The sequence below is a fragment of the Chiloscyllium plagiosum genome, unplaced genomic scaffold (genome assembly GCF_037043375.1).
Source record: "Chiloscyllium plagiosum isolate Xiang-an unplaced genomic scaffold, Cpla_swu_hap1 HiC_scaffold_33, whole genome shotgun sequence".
Classification (NCBI taxonomy): Eukaryota; Metazoa; Chordata; class Chondrichthyes; order Orectolobiformes; family Hemiscylliidae; genus Chiloscyllium; species Chiloscyllium plagiosum.
In genome coordinates this window covers 23,909,500-23,925,465 of record NW_028270171.1, presented here as the reverse complement: position 1 = coordinate 23,925,465, position 15,966 = coordinate 23,909,500, and the positions used below count along the sequence as shown (strand labels likewise).

The following is a 15,966-nucleotide window of genomic DNA, read 5'->3' as shown; positions in this document are numbered from 1 at the left end:
TTTAATATATTGCCTTCTCAGGTATTCTTTAAATTCACTCATGGCATGTGGGTATTGTTGCCTGGGCCAGCATTTATTGCATACCCCTTGTTGCCCTTGAGAAGGGAGTCGTGAGCTGCCTGTTTGAATTGCTGCACTCCATGTGATATAAGTAGATCCACAATTCCAACAGAGAGTGAATTCCAGGTTTTTGACCCACCTATAGTGAAGAAATGACAACATATTTCCAGGTCAGAATGATGAGTGGTTTGAAGGGGGAATTGCAGGTAGTGGTGTTCTTGTGCCTGGTGCCCTTGTCCTTTAAGATAGAAGTGATTGTGGGTTTGGAAGGTACTGCCCAAGGATCTTTGGCAAATTTCTGCAGTGCATCTTGTAGATAGTACATTCTGCTGCCTGTTGAGTGTTGATAGTGGAGGGAATGGGTGCTTGTGGATATGCTGATAATTAAGAGGGGAACTTTGTTCTGGATGGTATCAAGCTTCTTGAATGATATTGGAGATGCACTCATCCAGGCAAGTGAGCACTATTCCATCACGCTCCTGACTTGTGTCTTGTAGATGATTAGCAGGCTTTGGGGAGTCAGCAGGTGAGTTATTTACTGCGGCATCTGACCTGCTTTTATAGTGACTATATTGATTTGGCGAGTCCAGTTCAGATTCCGATCAGTGGTAACACCCAGGATATTGATAATAGAGGATTCAGTGATGATAACACTATCAATAATCAAAGGGTGATGGCTAGATTAACTTTTGTTGGAAATGGTCATTCCCTGGCATTTGTATGGCATAAATATTGCTTTCCACTTTTCAGCCCAAACTTGGTTATTACATTTGTCCAGGTCTTGTTGCATTTAAAAACAAATTGCTTCAATATTTGATGAGATGTGAATTATGCTGAACATTGTGCAATATTTGGCAAACATCCCCTCTTCTGACCTTATGATGGAGGGAAAATCACTGATGAAGTAGCTAAAGATGGTTGGGCTTAGTACACTACCCTAAGGAATTCCTGCAGAGATGTCCTAGAGCTGAGATGACTGACCACCAAGAGCCACAATCATCTTTCTATATGCCAGGTATGACTCCAACCACTGTAAGATTCCACCCACCCCCATTCCCATTGACTCTAGTTTTATTAGAGCTCCTTTAACCCACATTTGGTCAACTGTGGCCTTGATTTCAAGGGCAGTCACTCCCATCTTATCTCTGGAATTCAGCTCATTCATCCATGTTTGAACCAAGGCTGTAATGAGGTCAGGCGCTGAGCGGCCCTGGTGGAATCCAAACATTAGTCCTTCATCAGGAATATTGAGCAGATTATTGCTGAGCAGGTGTTGCGTGATAGCACTGTCAATGGGTCTGGTTGGGATGCTCTTCAAAAGATTGGTGTGGACTCGATGGGCCAAATGGGCTGTTCCTGCAAGGTAGGGATTCTGTCATTAAGATCTCTAGTCAGTTAGATCTCAGAGAGAGTGAGAGATCATTGGCTACATCTGAAGGCCCAGATAGTGCAATTATGCATTGTTCTTGAGCAGTCAGGTGACTGCCCACATTACTGTAAAATCAGACTATCAGCACAGGTGGAGACCATTCAGTTCTTCAGGATTGTGCAGAGTTTTTGAATGAGCAATCAATTAATTCCATTTGCATATTCCATTGCTGTAGCCCCAAAAACATTTACCCTTCTAGTATTTGTCCAATTCACTTTTCAAAATTTCTGTGTAATATGCTCCCATCACTCTTTCAAGCAGTGCATTCCAGTGTAATCATGGTTTCTCCATCTCTTCAGGTTATTTTGTCAATCACTCAGTATTCCCTAATTATTGACCCTCCTGTCACTAGAGACAGCTGCTTATTTCCTTCATTAGAACATGATATTGAGCAAGAGTCGAGTGTGTGGTGCTGGAAAAGCACAGCAGGTCAGGCAGCATCCGAGGAGCAGGAGAATTGAAGTTTCAGACATTAGTCCTTCATCAGGAATATTGAGCAACTCCTTTAAATTTCACCTAAGCCTTATCAGCCCTAAGGAGAACAATCCTAGATTTTCCAGTTTCTTCACATGCTTTATCCTGCCACCATTCTAGTAAATCTCTTCTACAGTCTTTTGAAGGCCTAAAGTGTAGTGTGCAAAATTCTCTTGCTGGAGCTTAGCTGATGATTTATAAATGTTTGGCATGATTTCCTTGCTTTCGTTCTCTATTCCTCTATGAAAAACCAACAATCACATATGTTTTTAACAGCATTCCTTCTTTGCCTGTTCTAAAATCCTCTTAAATTATTTTCATCTTAGTTTAAAAATTGTAGTTTGCAGTATCTGCCCTCTCCACAGATATGTCAGCATTTTATTTCTCATCCTGAATTGCCCTTAGTGGTGACCTGCCTTCTTGAAATGTGGCAGTTTACACAGTAAAGGTATACTCAGTGTTGTATTTTTGCTACTGTACAAGTTTGATACAATTGAGTAATTTGCTGTGTCCATTCAGGGGGAAGTGAGAGTCAACTGGAGTCCCATGCAAGTCAGACCAGGTAAGGATGGCAGATTTCCTCACCTGAAGGGAGTTAGCTTTTGACAGTCTCATTATCAGTATTACTGAAATTAGCATTTTATTTCAGGTTTATTAACTACATTTACATTCTGTCACTGCCATTTGATGAGAATTAGGTTTATGTTCTCAGGAGATTAGTCCCAGTCTCTCCATTACTAGTACATAACATTATCACTTCCAGATCACAGACATGGACCATACAACATCATCACACATCAGGATGAGATGCCAAAATTACACAGCTGGACCATACTTTGGGATCACACACACACAGACCATACACTGGGTTCATACACCCAGATCACATACCCGAATGACACACTGGGATCATACACCAGAATTACATGCCTGGATCATATGCTGGGATTACATGTCATGGATCATGTGTGGGATTACTTAGTGAAAGATGTTGGCCTGAGGAAGGGTCAGGTCTGATAAGAAATTTAGAGGAAAATTGGGAATTGCTGATTTCCTGTTTGTCACTTGATACATTTCCAGGAAAATTGTAAACAGAACACCACTACCTGCAATTATCACCTTAACTAGTGCGACCTATCACCAGAACCTCTGCAAATGCAATTTAAAAAGGTAAATGCAAACATTAGAAACACACATGGCTGCATCAGTCCCACAGGAGAAATAAATCAAGTAAACACCATAGATATTGACAGACTCCAAACTGCTGTATGGAAAATGAAGGTCTAAACAGGTAGAAGGAACAAAACGATCTAAGGGTATAGACAAATGGCTAAAATAGCAATATAGGATGCCAGGTGGTCATTATGAAAAATTTTAAAATCACAAAATGATGGGACTCATATCTGGTCTGTTAGAATTGAAAAACAAAGAAAGAAAAATGATAAAATTACATAGACACTTGGCTGAACAGCATGTGGACTACTGTTCAGGTATCCATATTAAAAATGGATATAAAGGCATTAAGGTGAGACACAATTAAAGTTGACAGGAAGGATACCAAACTGCAAGATCATAACCAACTGGGAAGGATAAAAGTGTCTAGGCTTTCATCTCTGGAACAGTAAAGACTGAAAGCTGAACTGACAGAGGTCTTTAAAATTTTCAAAGAGATTTGATTAGATTGTCACAGAAAAGGTGTTTCCACTTTCTGTGCAGAACAATGACCAAAATACAAGATAGTCAGTAATCAATTTGTTATGAACCAGACCAAGCCCACTCAAAATATATTATGAAGATAGCCTAGACCCTAACTTTTTCTTATTTTAAAAGTAAATGTAAGGCGTTGCATTCCAGATGCAATTCAATTGGTCCAACTACTCAACTTTAAGCAAAACACACTTTATTTTTACACTACAGTTAAAATACAGACAAAATAAATAAAAAGAATTGGCTTAACCATAATTATTGAAATACTTACCAAAATTATATACATTAAATACTCTAATTAACTGCTCCAATATAGTAACTTCCCATAAACACATCCTTGGCAAAGGCAAAGTCATTAAAATAGATTGTCTCAAATGCAATTCTAGCGGCAAGAAGAGAACCTCGGCTTTTAGCTGTAACAGAAAGAGAAATAAGGGCTTACACATCCAGAAACTAAAACAAAAAATCCTGGTTTTGTGGGAGCTTGACCCATCCATTCAGGCTGCTTCTAATGTACCAACTTCAAAATAAACCTGAAATAGCTTACTTTATCAGCTTTCAGCATGCTGCTCACCAACTCTGTCTCATTTTTCTTCATTAAAAAGAACAGGTTAAAATATGCCTCTTAAAGCCATAGTATCATCACAAGTTCAATAGAAGATTGTCAAGAAACTTGTTCACCCAGACAATGGTGAGAATCTGGAAACTGCTATCAGAGGGAGAGGTTGAGGTGAATATTGTCAGTGTTTTTAAGTAGCTAAAAGAAAACTGCAAGAGGAAGAAAGGAGTAAATGTAAGTGAGGGATGGGGGAGATGAATATATAGTCATAGAGATGTACAGCACAGAAACAGACCCTTCAGTCCTATTCATCCATGTCGAACAGATATTCTAAACTGATCTAGTCCCGTTTGCCAGCATTTGGCCCATATCCATAAAAACCCTTCCTATTCATATACCCACCCATATGCCTTTTAAATGTTGTAATTATACCCTCAAACACCACTTCCTCTGGCAGCTTTTTCCTTGCACGTACCAGCCTCTGCATGAAAAGGTTGCCCCTCAGGTCCCTTTAAATCTTTCCCGACTGACCTTGAACCCATGTCCTCAAGTTTTGGGCTCCCCTACCATGGGAAAAAGACCTTGGCTATTCTTCCTATCCATGCCCCTCATGATTTTATAAACCTCTATAAGGTCACCCCTCAGCCTCCAATATTCCAGGGGAAAAAGTCCCAGCCTGTTCAGCTTCTCAGTGTAGCTTAATCCCTCCAGTCCCTTTCAAGTTTAATATTTTTCATACAGCAGGTGAAAGGAGACTGTGTAAAGCTAAACACTGAATGACTCAACAGGATGGATGCAGGAAGAATGTTTACCATGTCCTGGGAACATGTAAAATCTGCAGACACAGTCTCAGAATAAGGAACATGCCATTTAGGACTGAGATGAAGAATTTCTTCGCTCAAAGATCAGTGAATCTTTGAAATCCTCTTTCCAAAAGAGTGGAGGTTCAATAATTTTGTATGTTCAAGTCAGAAATTGATAGATTTATGGATACTAATAAAATTAAGGGAAATAGGGATAATGCAACAAAATGCTATTGCCATGGATGATTAGCCACTGTGAATGTGAACACAGTGGTGAAGCAGGTTTAAGCTGAATGGTATACATATGTTGCTACCAGGATAGTGTAAAGAATGTTTATTTTTATTGAACTCATGTTAAACATAGGCAAGGAAACCTCCTAATGATCACCACACATCACCCATCCCCAAATTGGCTGATGAATCCATTCTCCACGATGTTAAACATGACATGATGAGAAGGACACAGAACACTCTGGACTTTTAAAAATTTGTTCATGGGATGTGGGTGTTGCTAGCTAAGTCAACATTTATTAGCCATCCCCTATTGTCCAGAGGGCAGTTAAGAGCCAACCCCATTGCCGTGGATTTGGAGTCACATGTAGGCCCAGATCAGATCTTCCCTAAAGGACATTAGTGAACCACGTGGGTTGTTCCCACAATCAACAATGGCTTCTTGACCATTACTAGACTCTTAATTCCAGATTTTTATTGAATTCAAATGACACCATCTGCCAAGGCATGATTCAAACTCAGATGCCCAAGACATTGCATGGGTCTCTGGATTAATCATTTAGCAGTAATAGCACTAGGCCATTGTCTCCCCTAAATGAGTGATTTTAACATCCACCAACAAGAGTGGCCTGGCAGCATCTCTGCAGGCCAAGCTGAGCAAATCCTAAAGGATACTGCTGCTAGACTGGATCTATCTTAGGTGATGATGGAGAAGGGAACAATTGCCTTCATCCTTATCAATCTGCTTGTTGCAGATGAATCTGTCCGCAACAATATCAGTAAGAATGACCACTGCACTGTCCTTGTGGAGACCAAGAGTCAAGAGTGTGGTGCTGGAAAAGCACAGCAGGTCAGGCAGAACCCGAGGGGCAGGAAAATCAACGTTTTGGGCAAAAGTTCTTCATCAGACAGGAAATGTCGATTTTCCTGCTCCTTGGATGCTGCCTGACCTGCTGTGCTTTTTCAGCACCACACTCTTGAACTCTAATCTCCAGCATCTGCAATACTCACTTTCGCCCTTGTAGAGACCTAGTCCTGTCTTCACAACGAGGATACACTTCGTCATGTTGTGTGGCACTATCACCATGCTAAATGGGATAGACTTCAAACAGATCTAGCAACTTAAGACTGGGTGTACTTGAGACCTTGTACCATCAGCAGCTAAAACATTGTTTCCAACATAACTTTCAGCCTAGTGGTCTGGCATGTTCCCCAGTCCACAATTACCATCAAGCCAAGGGATAACCCTAGTTCAATGCCGAGTGCAGGAGGTATGCTCGGATCAGCACCAGGCATACCTAAAAATGAGTGTCAACTTGGTGAGGCTACAATACAGGATTATGTGCATGCAGTCTACATATGCTGTTGCGAATGGTGTTGGACAATTAAACAATTCACTGGAGGAGGATGCTCCACAAATATCTCTACCCTCAATATTGGATGATTTCAGCACATCAGTACAGAGGATAAGACAGAAGCAATCTTCAACCAGAAATGCTGACTGGATGATTCATCTTGGTCTTTTGCAGAAGTGCCCAGAATCACAGATGCTAGTCTTCAGCAAATTCGATTCACTCCATGTGCTATCAAGAAAAGGCTGCAGGCACTGGATACTACTCTGACAACATTCCAGCAATCATTCCGGCCTTTGCCACGCCCCTAGCCAAGCTGTTTCAGTAGTGTTACAACATCGGTATTTACCTGACAATGTGATAAATTACCCAGCTATGTCATGTATGAAAAAAGCAGGACAAATCCAACATACCAATTACTGTCCCACGTCTGATCTGGTTGGAGTCTCACCTGGCACAAAGGAAGATGGCTGTGATTGTTGGAGGTCAGTCAGCTCAGCTCTAAGACATCTCAGGGTAGTGTCCCAGGCTCAACCATCATCGGCCTCTTAATGAATTTTCTTCTGTCACATGAACAGAAGTGGGGATGTTCGCCAATGATTGCACAATCTACAGCACCATTCACAACTCCTCAGATACAGAAGCAGTCCATGACCAAATGCAGGATGACCTGAACAATATCCAAGTTTGGGCTGAGAAGTGGCAATATCATTCATGCCAAATAAGCATCAGGCAATGACCATCTCCAACAGGACAGAATTCAACTATCGTCCCTTGACTTTCAATGATATTATCATCACCAAATCTTCCACAATAAACATACTGTGGATTAACATTGACCAGAAACTGAACTAGACTAGCCACATGAATTTTGTGACTACAAGAGCAGGTCAAACACTAGGAATAATGAAGTGAGTAACTCAACTAATTCTCCAGAGCCTGTCCACAATCTACAAGGCAAAGTGAGGAATGTGATGAAATACTCCATATGATGGATGTAGACAACTCTAACCACACCTATGAAGCTTGACACCATCCTGAACAAAGAGGCCCACTTGATTGGTAACACTTCCACGAACATCCAGTCTTTCTACCACTGACACTCATTGGCAGTAGAGTGTACCATCTGCAAGATGCACTGCAGAAAGTTATCAAGACTCCTCAGCACCTTCCAAACCCATGACCACTTCCAACCAGAAGGATAAGGATACCGATACATGGGACACTACCTCCTGCAAGCTACATCTCTATAATTTTATTGTGCTGCATGAACTTCCTAAGTCTATAGGCAGCTCACCAACACTGTCTCCATAGCAATTAGTGATGAGCAATAAATGCTGGCCCAGCCAGCGACATGTATATCCCATGAACATTTGAAAAGATATAGCAAATTGACCCAATTGAACTGTGCAGCTTCCAAATGTAGATGTCAATGCATCCACAGGCTGATTGATATTTGTGGACCTCCATGTGGCTGCATGTTCACCTCCAAGCCACTCACTGTTCTGTCTTGGAAATATATTGCTGTTCCTTCAGTGTCACTGGATCAAAATTCTGGAGCTGCCTCTTTAACCACATTGTGATCTACCTATCCCAGACAGATTGCAGCAGTTCAAGAAGGTAGCTCCTTACCTTCTTGTCAAGGGTAATAAGACGAACAATAAATGATGACATAAACAGCAATGCCACATAATATGAATGAATAAAAACAATGAAAAGTTGCTTGCCATCAAATACCAACCTAGATGCTACAAAATTGATTCCCATTACAAAAAGCAGAAAAACATGTGCAAGGCTAAGCTGCAAACTGGTCCCTTGTGACTACCCTTGAACTGTTTTTATCTAGTGAAGCCTAATTTTTTGCACATGCACATTTAGCAGGTGGCTTTCTGTGTGCCAGGCAATTTATCAAAATCATTGCACAAAATGAGGTTTTCTTTTGTGTCAGACATTTTTCAATTGGGTCAATTTGCTATATCTTTTCAAATGTTCATGGGATATACATGTCGCTGGCTGGGCCAGCATTTATTGCTCATCACTAATTGCTATGGAGACAGTGTTGGTGAGCTGCCTTCTTGAACTGCTGCAAACCATGTGGGGTAGGTACACTCACAAAGCCACTAGGGAATGAATTCTAACATTTTGACCCAATGACAGTGAAGGAACTGTTGCGATTCAGGATGATGGTGATTTGGAGGGGTACTTACAGCTTGTGATTCCCATCTATTATTTGTACCTTGTCTATCTGAGTGATAGAGGTCACAGATTTGGAATGGCTTGTTGAAAGAGGCTTGATGGGTTCTTGCAGTGCATCTGGTGAAGTGTTTCTATGCTGTAAATGGTCTGCAAACTTAAAATGCCACAAATTCCAGGCATTATAAAGATCTTGTAACCGGATATTGGTTCTACACTATGGCAACCACTTGATCCATATTTTCTTTTAAATTTTCTTCATTCTCCTCTGGTCTTGAAGGTTTTCAGTCAACTCAATCTGATCTTCCTACATCACCAGGCAGGTGGTCAGTATTTGTTCTCATATATAGCCCTTAACAGCTTAACATCTTAACATAACACCAAATTTCTGAGAAGCAAAATGCACAAGAAGGCCATTCATACATCATGCCTGTGCTGGCTTTTTGCAAAAAACCATCCAATTACACTGCTCCACCTGATCTTTCCCCAAAGTCGTGCACATATTTTCCCTTCAACTATTTGTCCAATTCCTTTTTCAAAATTTCTGTTGAAACTACTTCTGTTACTCTTTCAGACAGGATGTGGAAGAGCCAGTGTTGGACTTGGGTGGACAAAGTTAAAAATCAGACAACACCAGATTATAGTCCAACAGGTTTATTTGAAAGCACTAGATTTCTGAGTGCTGCTCCTTCATCAGGTGGTTGTGGAGTACAAGATCATGAGACACAGAATTTTATCCCCAGGCTGGTGAGGCTAAAACCAGGTGTTATCTCAACATAAAGGAAAGGCCTTCTAAGACCGAGATGAGGAGAAATTTCTTCACTCAGAGGATGGTGAATCTTTGGAATTATCTGTCTCAGAAGGCTGTGGAAGGTCAATCATTGAGCAGGTTCAAGACATAAATTGGTAGTTTTCTAGAGACTAATGACATCAAGACATGATAATGTTGTAGGAATTTGGTACTGAGGTGATGATTAACCACAATATAATGGAATGGCACAGCAGGCTTAATGGGCTGAATGGCCTACCTTGTTCCATATAATTTGCTAACCTTTAGTGACTAACTTACTTGAAAGTTTGTAAGTAGGTAACATTCTTGAAAAATCTAATCTAGAACGATTGCCAGATTAATCTGGCAACTGACAGTGGAAGCCAGACAGTAAATGATGCAATGCTGCAAATTTCTATTGCAGTTGTTGTTTTAGTTGTGAAAATTTGGACGCCTTGAGGCAAATGATGTTAACATTGGGAATTGGAATGCTTTTCCAGTTGAGATACCCAAGTTGGAATTTAATGTCTGGCATTGAAATTGATTTGGACTTGGGGGATGCATTTACTTAGGTAGAAGGGTGGAAACCATACCATCATTATGCCTGCCACCATTTACGACAATTACATCTCTGATGGGAAGACACTTGGATAGAAATTGCTGGAGAAATTCAGCATCTGTGGGAGGAAAGCAGCGCTAATATTTCAAGTCCAGTGATTCTCCATCAGAATTCTTTCTGCTGAGTTTCTCAAACAATTTGTTTTTGTTTCAGAGTTCCAGCAGCCAGCAATTCTTTGTTTTACTTTAGATATTTAGATAGCCTTGATATAATTTAGTAGAGTTTGGCAGGGGTGCCTGAGACCAAATAGAACGATGGAACATATGTCCATAAGACATAGGACAGAAGTAGACCATTCAGCCTATCAGTTAACTAGATCACAGCTGATCTGATAATTCTCAACTCCATTTTCTTGCCTTGTCCTAACACCCTTAATTCACTTACTGAATAAAAAGCTGTCTATCTCAACTTTAAATATACTTAACAAGCCAGCCTCAACAGCCCTCGACAGTAAAGATTTCCACAGATTCATGACCTTCTGAGAAGAAATTCCTCTTCATCTCTGTCTTAACTGGGTAATAGTTATATGTTAACATGATGATCATTTGTTAATTAAGGGATACGTGGGTGAGAACTGAGTATATAGAAGAAACAAATAATCAGCCCAGTAGAGTTTTATGATGTGTAAATTGGAATAAAACTCTGAACAAGAAAAATGTATGCCTGGTCTCCATCTGACCAACTTTTAAATTCTGGTATTATCCTCTGGTGGGAACAAGCCTTCCCACTCCAACATCAGTTTAGACCCTTGATTGGGCAATTAACTGCGTACTTAAGGACCTCATTCTGTTATTGCTGGTTGAATACCAGCAGCAGATGAGGGGCTTACCATGCAGGAAGCCTGAAAGGCAAAGCCCTATCATCTCAGGTGGGGTTGTGGCTTGTTTGAAGGCACTCAATGCCTGTTCAAAGAAATGTGTATGAGGAAGAATTCCTTCTGTAATATGCTGTTAGTAATCTTATCCCAATCTCCTGTGACCCTGGCACCACACAACCTGTCTTGCCTTCACTCATCTGAGGTGTGGAATCCTTGTCAGTCCTATGACCCAGTGGATTTGTCAACAGCAGCTGCCATCATTGCCGCCGACACTTGATGCAATGAAGTGATGTAAGCTTCTGATTTGGGGGCAGTTCTTGTGAGGGTTGGGGTAAACCAGTTCTGTGGTCCTTGATTCTGGAGAAGGCCTGTTTCTAGCCACTGGCCTTAAAATCTAGTAAGGTCTCGCAGAGGTGTCTGAGACCAAATGGAACTATGGAATATACAAGACCATAAGACAGAGAACCGAAGTAGACCATTCAGCTTATCAAGTCTGCTCCACCATTCAATGTGACCTGGGAATCTCATTAACTCACCACTCTCACTTCCTTCATTAACTATTATCTTCAGTTTCAGCATCAAGCATACCTGGGTATAGTTCAGCTAAATGCAGTGTGTAGTTCCCTTTACTCTGTCCTGATGATCTGCCTCAATCCCTGTGTCTAAAACGTGGCCCTCATTTATTAGTCTGATATGCTTTTACCTTCCTAGTTATCTTTTGGCTTCTTTCTTTGAGATTAACAATTAACTTTTGTTAAAGGAGGCCATTCAGCTACTTGAGTGTGTTCCTCTATAGAATCCGGTCATGGCTTAACATCTTTACCCTAGCAAAACTCTGAGTCAAAAGGTGTGGTGCTGGAAAAGCACAGCAGGTCAGGCAGCATTCAAGGAGCAGGAGAATCAATGTTTCGGGCTAAGGTCTTCATATTATACCCGAAACATCGACTCTCCTGCTCCTTGGATACTGTCTGACTTACTGTGCTGTTTCAGCACCATACCTTCTGACTCTGATTCCCTAGTATCTGCAGTCCTCACTTTCTCCTAGCAAACCACTGTCAATTTCAGTTTCTCAATGAGCTCCACTTTCAGAAACAATCCCACAACAAGGGATCGGGTATTCAGGACTGAGGGGAGGAAAATGATTTCACCAAAAAATTTGTGAATCTTTGGAATTCTGTACCCCCCATTTAGCATCAGCTGCTCAGGCTTCAGACAAGTCGAAGACTGGATTTGTAGGCACTAAAGAAATTAAGTGATTTGAGTTTGAATGGTCAAACAGCTTCACTTGCTCCTTTTCATCAAGTTCTTTTTGGGGCAAAGAGTTCCAGATTTTCATTCCCCTTTGTGTAAGGAAGTGCTTCCTGACACCATCCCTCAACAGTCTGATATGAAGTTTGAAGTTCTGCTTTAGTGTTCTTGACTCCACCATCTGCTCCCACCTCCCCCCACTCCCAACCACCACCCCAACTTTCTACCCTTCCATCCCATCTGAGGAAACAGTTCTAATTGATTTTTTTAAATCATCTTACACACCTCAACTCGATAACCTCCCATACCAAATGGAACATAGCAGAGAGGGTCACCCTTGTCCATTCAGAACTGAGTCAAAATTGTACCAGTGATCTAATATGGAAGCCAGACAACCTTAAAGGAGGCTTTCATCCTTCCAGTTGGGTTTGTTTTGAATGTTATTTGTAAAGTTTACTACCATTCCAGTTTATTCTGCTGCCAGTTCCACTGAATTTTCAAAGTTAATCAAGAGCTGGTAGAGATTGTGAAGATATTGCTGACCACTAAGTCTATACAGGAGACAGGAGAATTTTGCCATATCCTCTCATTTTCTCAATTCCATGAATGTATCTAAGACTGAACAGGACCAGCTATTTAAATACTCATCTTTACAACAGCAGGTCAGAGTATGAGAATTCTGTGGTGAGTAGCTCAACTCCTGTCTCTCCAAAGACTGCTCACCATCTACAAGGTATAAGTTGGAAGTTTGTTGTGACATATTTCACTTGTCTGGTTGAGTGTACCTCCAACATTCAAGAGACTTGACACCATCCAAGATAAAGCAGCCCACTTGATTGGCACCATATCCATCACCTTCAACTTTTAATCCCTCCTGAATATCCACAAGATGTACTGCAGCAACTCAGTTGAGCCTCCTTTGACAGTACCTTCCAAATGTACAAGCTCTACCGTCTAGAAGGATGAGAGCAGCAGATAAATGGAAACATCATCGCCTGCAAGTTCTCCTTTAAGACACTCAGCATTCTGACTTTAAAATATATCACCATTCCTTCACTGCCATTGGGTCAAAACTCTTGAAATCCCTTTCTTGCACACTGTAGTTGTACCTATCTCAATGGACTGCACTAGTTCAAAAAGGCAGCTCAACACCAGCTTCATCAGGGCAATTATGTACATGTACCAAATGCTGGCTTAGCCAGTAACAGCCATTCCAAATGTAGGTTTTCTCGCTGAGCTGGAAGGTTCGTTTTCAGATGTTTCATCACCATACGAGGTAATATCTTCAGTGAGCCTCTGGATGAAGTAACAGCCATATCCTGTGAACTTTTTCTTGAAAAAAAAATGCTTGAATAATGAATCTGTGGAAGATTTTGGTGGAATTGGCATCCACTACCATAATAGTTAGCTCATAAATTGAAACAAAGAAGCAAGAGGCCATTCTATGAGATTATGACTAGTCTATATCACACCTCCATTTACCCACCTTTCGTCTATCTCCCTTTATAGCTTCCCCAATCAACCACAATAATGAAAGCATCAATTGATCCTGTCCACATTTTAGGTAGCCCTAAACTGATTTCTCCCCAGTAATATGTTGAAGGCCCACTCCTCCACCTAATGCTTTACTGTCCAGAACAGAACAAGAAACAAGGAATTCCAGGACACTTATTCCATTACGGAGATCCAGCTGCATTGAAGGCGAGAGTTGATAAAATGTGGAGCTGGAAATACACAGCAGGTCAAGCAGCATTGGAATATATTAGAAAAATAAATAAATAGCAAAATAAAAAGTTTGGATAGCATGAAAAGAAAAAACTCCTGAAAAAACTTTAATGAAGACAAAGTCCAATTAGTCAATTCCATGACTCTGGGCTCAAGAACCGCCCCTCCCCCCACAACCACATTGCAATTGGGCTGAACCCATCACAATGCAGAAGAAAATACTGCATGGAGTCACAGACTGATGCCAACGAAAACAGCCACTGAAGCCACCAAAAGGAGTCCCAGGCCTGGCTGGACCAACCATGCTGCCATGAAGACACTGCAGAAGCCTCAAGGAAACCTGGATCCCAGGCCTGGACCCACCTTATCTTCAGCCAACGCTGAAGCAGCCATGATGAATGACTAGATCCACACTGCATTCTCCATTGCAGCAGCTTCTTGCACCCTCCTTCCTCACCTGAAGCCACCAAAAGGTAAGATGAACTTGAATGTTAGAAAAAAAAGTATGTGGTAGGCTAGGTGATAAGAAGCAAACAGACCAGCTTCCTACCCTGCTGCCACCACCTTTGCATCTGATTTAAATACCTCTTCCCCTCACTGAATAAATGCTCCATCTTGAGGCGACCCCTCCTTCTTTGCTATGCCTGGAAGACTAAGAAGGGAGAGTAAATAGCATTGAGTTCCAGTTCAATCAATCATCCCACAGCAAGTTAATGCTGGATGGAAGTTGGAACAGAAAGGAAACTGCAAATCTATAAAAGGATGTTAACTGCTGAATTAATCAGACATCAGACAAATCATCCAAGTTAATTTTTTTTATTTGAAACTCAGGAACGGCAATTGGATTCATAAGAAAATTCTTTTCATATGCATGGGTTCAACTCAACTGACAGATGTTTGTACATAAAAAACATGAAATCAGCTTGAAAATTACTACAAAGTACAGCAAATTTCAGCCATGTTAGTATTACCACATTCATGATGAGAAAAGCTCTATTTTTTTCGCTAACTCCTAGCAGTAAGGTCAACCAAAGTTTCATAGAAAAAAAATTAAAACAACTATTTACAGAAATGGCTAAAAGTCTGTGTGACTACAGTTTAATGGAATCTGTCACTTCTTTTTGGATGCTGATTTCTTTGCATTGCTTTTTGCTGTCTGTTTGTTAGTTTTCGCCTGCTTCATCTTCCTCTTCACCAGTTTCGCTTTCACAGGTTTTGCCTTTGCCGATTTTGCTTTCTTTAAGCCTTTGGACTGCACTGGTTTCTTCACTTGCTTCTTCACTGGCTTCTTTACCTTGACCTTCTTGGATTTGGCCAAGGGCTTGGCCACTTTCTTGGGCTTGACCACCTTCTTAGGCGAAGCGCTCTTCTTGACTGGCCTCTTGGCCTTCTTCACAGCTGCCACCGACTTTCTCGGCTCCTCGCCCTTTGACAGTTTGAAGGAGCCTGAGGCCCCAACCCCCTTGGTCTTCTCCAGCACACCGTTGGTCACCAGTTTGACAAGCCACAGCTTGATCTGGCTGTCGGCATTCTCTGCCAGCTTGTACTGGCTCTTGACCTGCTTCTGGATGGCTTGCCTGGACAGTCCGGTGCGGCTGCTGGACCCCGTGATGACAGAGATGATCATCTCGGAGTACTTGGGGTGGTTGGCAGGCTTCTTAGGTGACTTGCTGCGCTTGGGCTTGGCAGCTGTGGTGGCTGAGCTCTCAGTCATGGTCTTGGTGCCTTCTTTCTCCAGGGAGACAGAGAAATGGGTGGGGGCAGGGAGGGGTTGGGTACAGGCCTGTATTTGTGGATCCCTGGCTAGCACACACTGGATGCTCTCCAGTCCCTTCTGGATCTGCAGCTCTCGCTGACGCTAGGAATTTGTAGGCTCGGCGCGGACCTGATTGAGAACAACAACTCTTGGCAGCAAATGGGGGAGGCAGAGATGGCCAACTCTTCTCGCATCTGTGTTTCTTCCACCGCCAAAATCGACCA

At 41.6% G+C, this 15,966-nt stretch overlaps 1 protein-coding gene across 1 annotated transcript; it reads right to left on the bottom strand.

Annotated features, from left to right (window-relative positions):
* Positions 1–14,786: 14,786 nt before the first annotated feature.
* On the bottom strand, positions 14,787–15,700 carry LOC122542308 (histone H1.0-like). Its single transcript, XM_043679923.2, has one exon. The coding sequence runs from the start codon at positions 15,698–15,700 to the stop codon at positions 15,098–15,100; it is 603 nt and encodes a 200-aa protein (XP_043535858.1). The 3' UTR covers positions 14,787–15,097.
* Positions 15,701–15,966: the final 266 nt, after the last annotated feature.

Excerpts from the sequence above, each read along its gene's own strand:
- LOC122542308 (XM_043679923.2), bottom strand. The coding sequence starts at position 15,700 with ATGACTGAGAGCTCAGCCACCACAGCTGCCAAGCCCAAGCGCAGCAAG.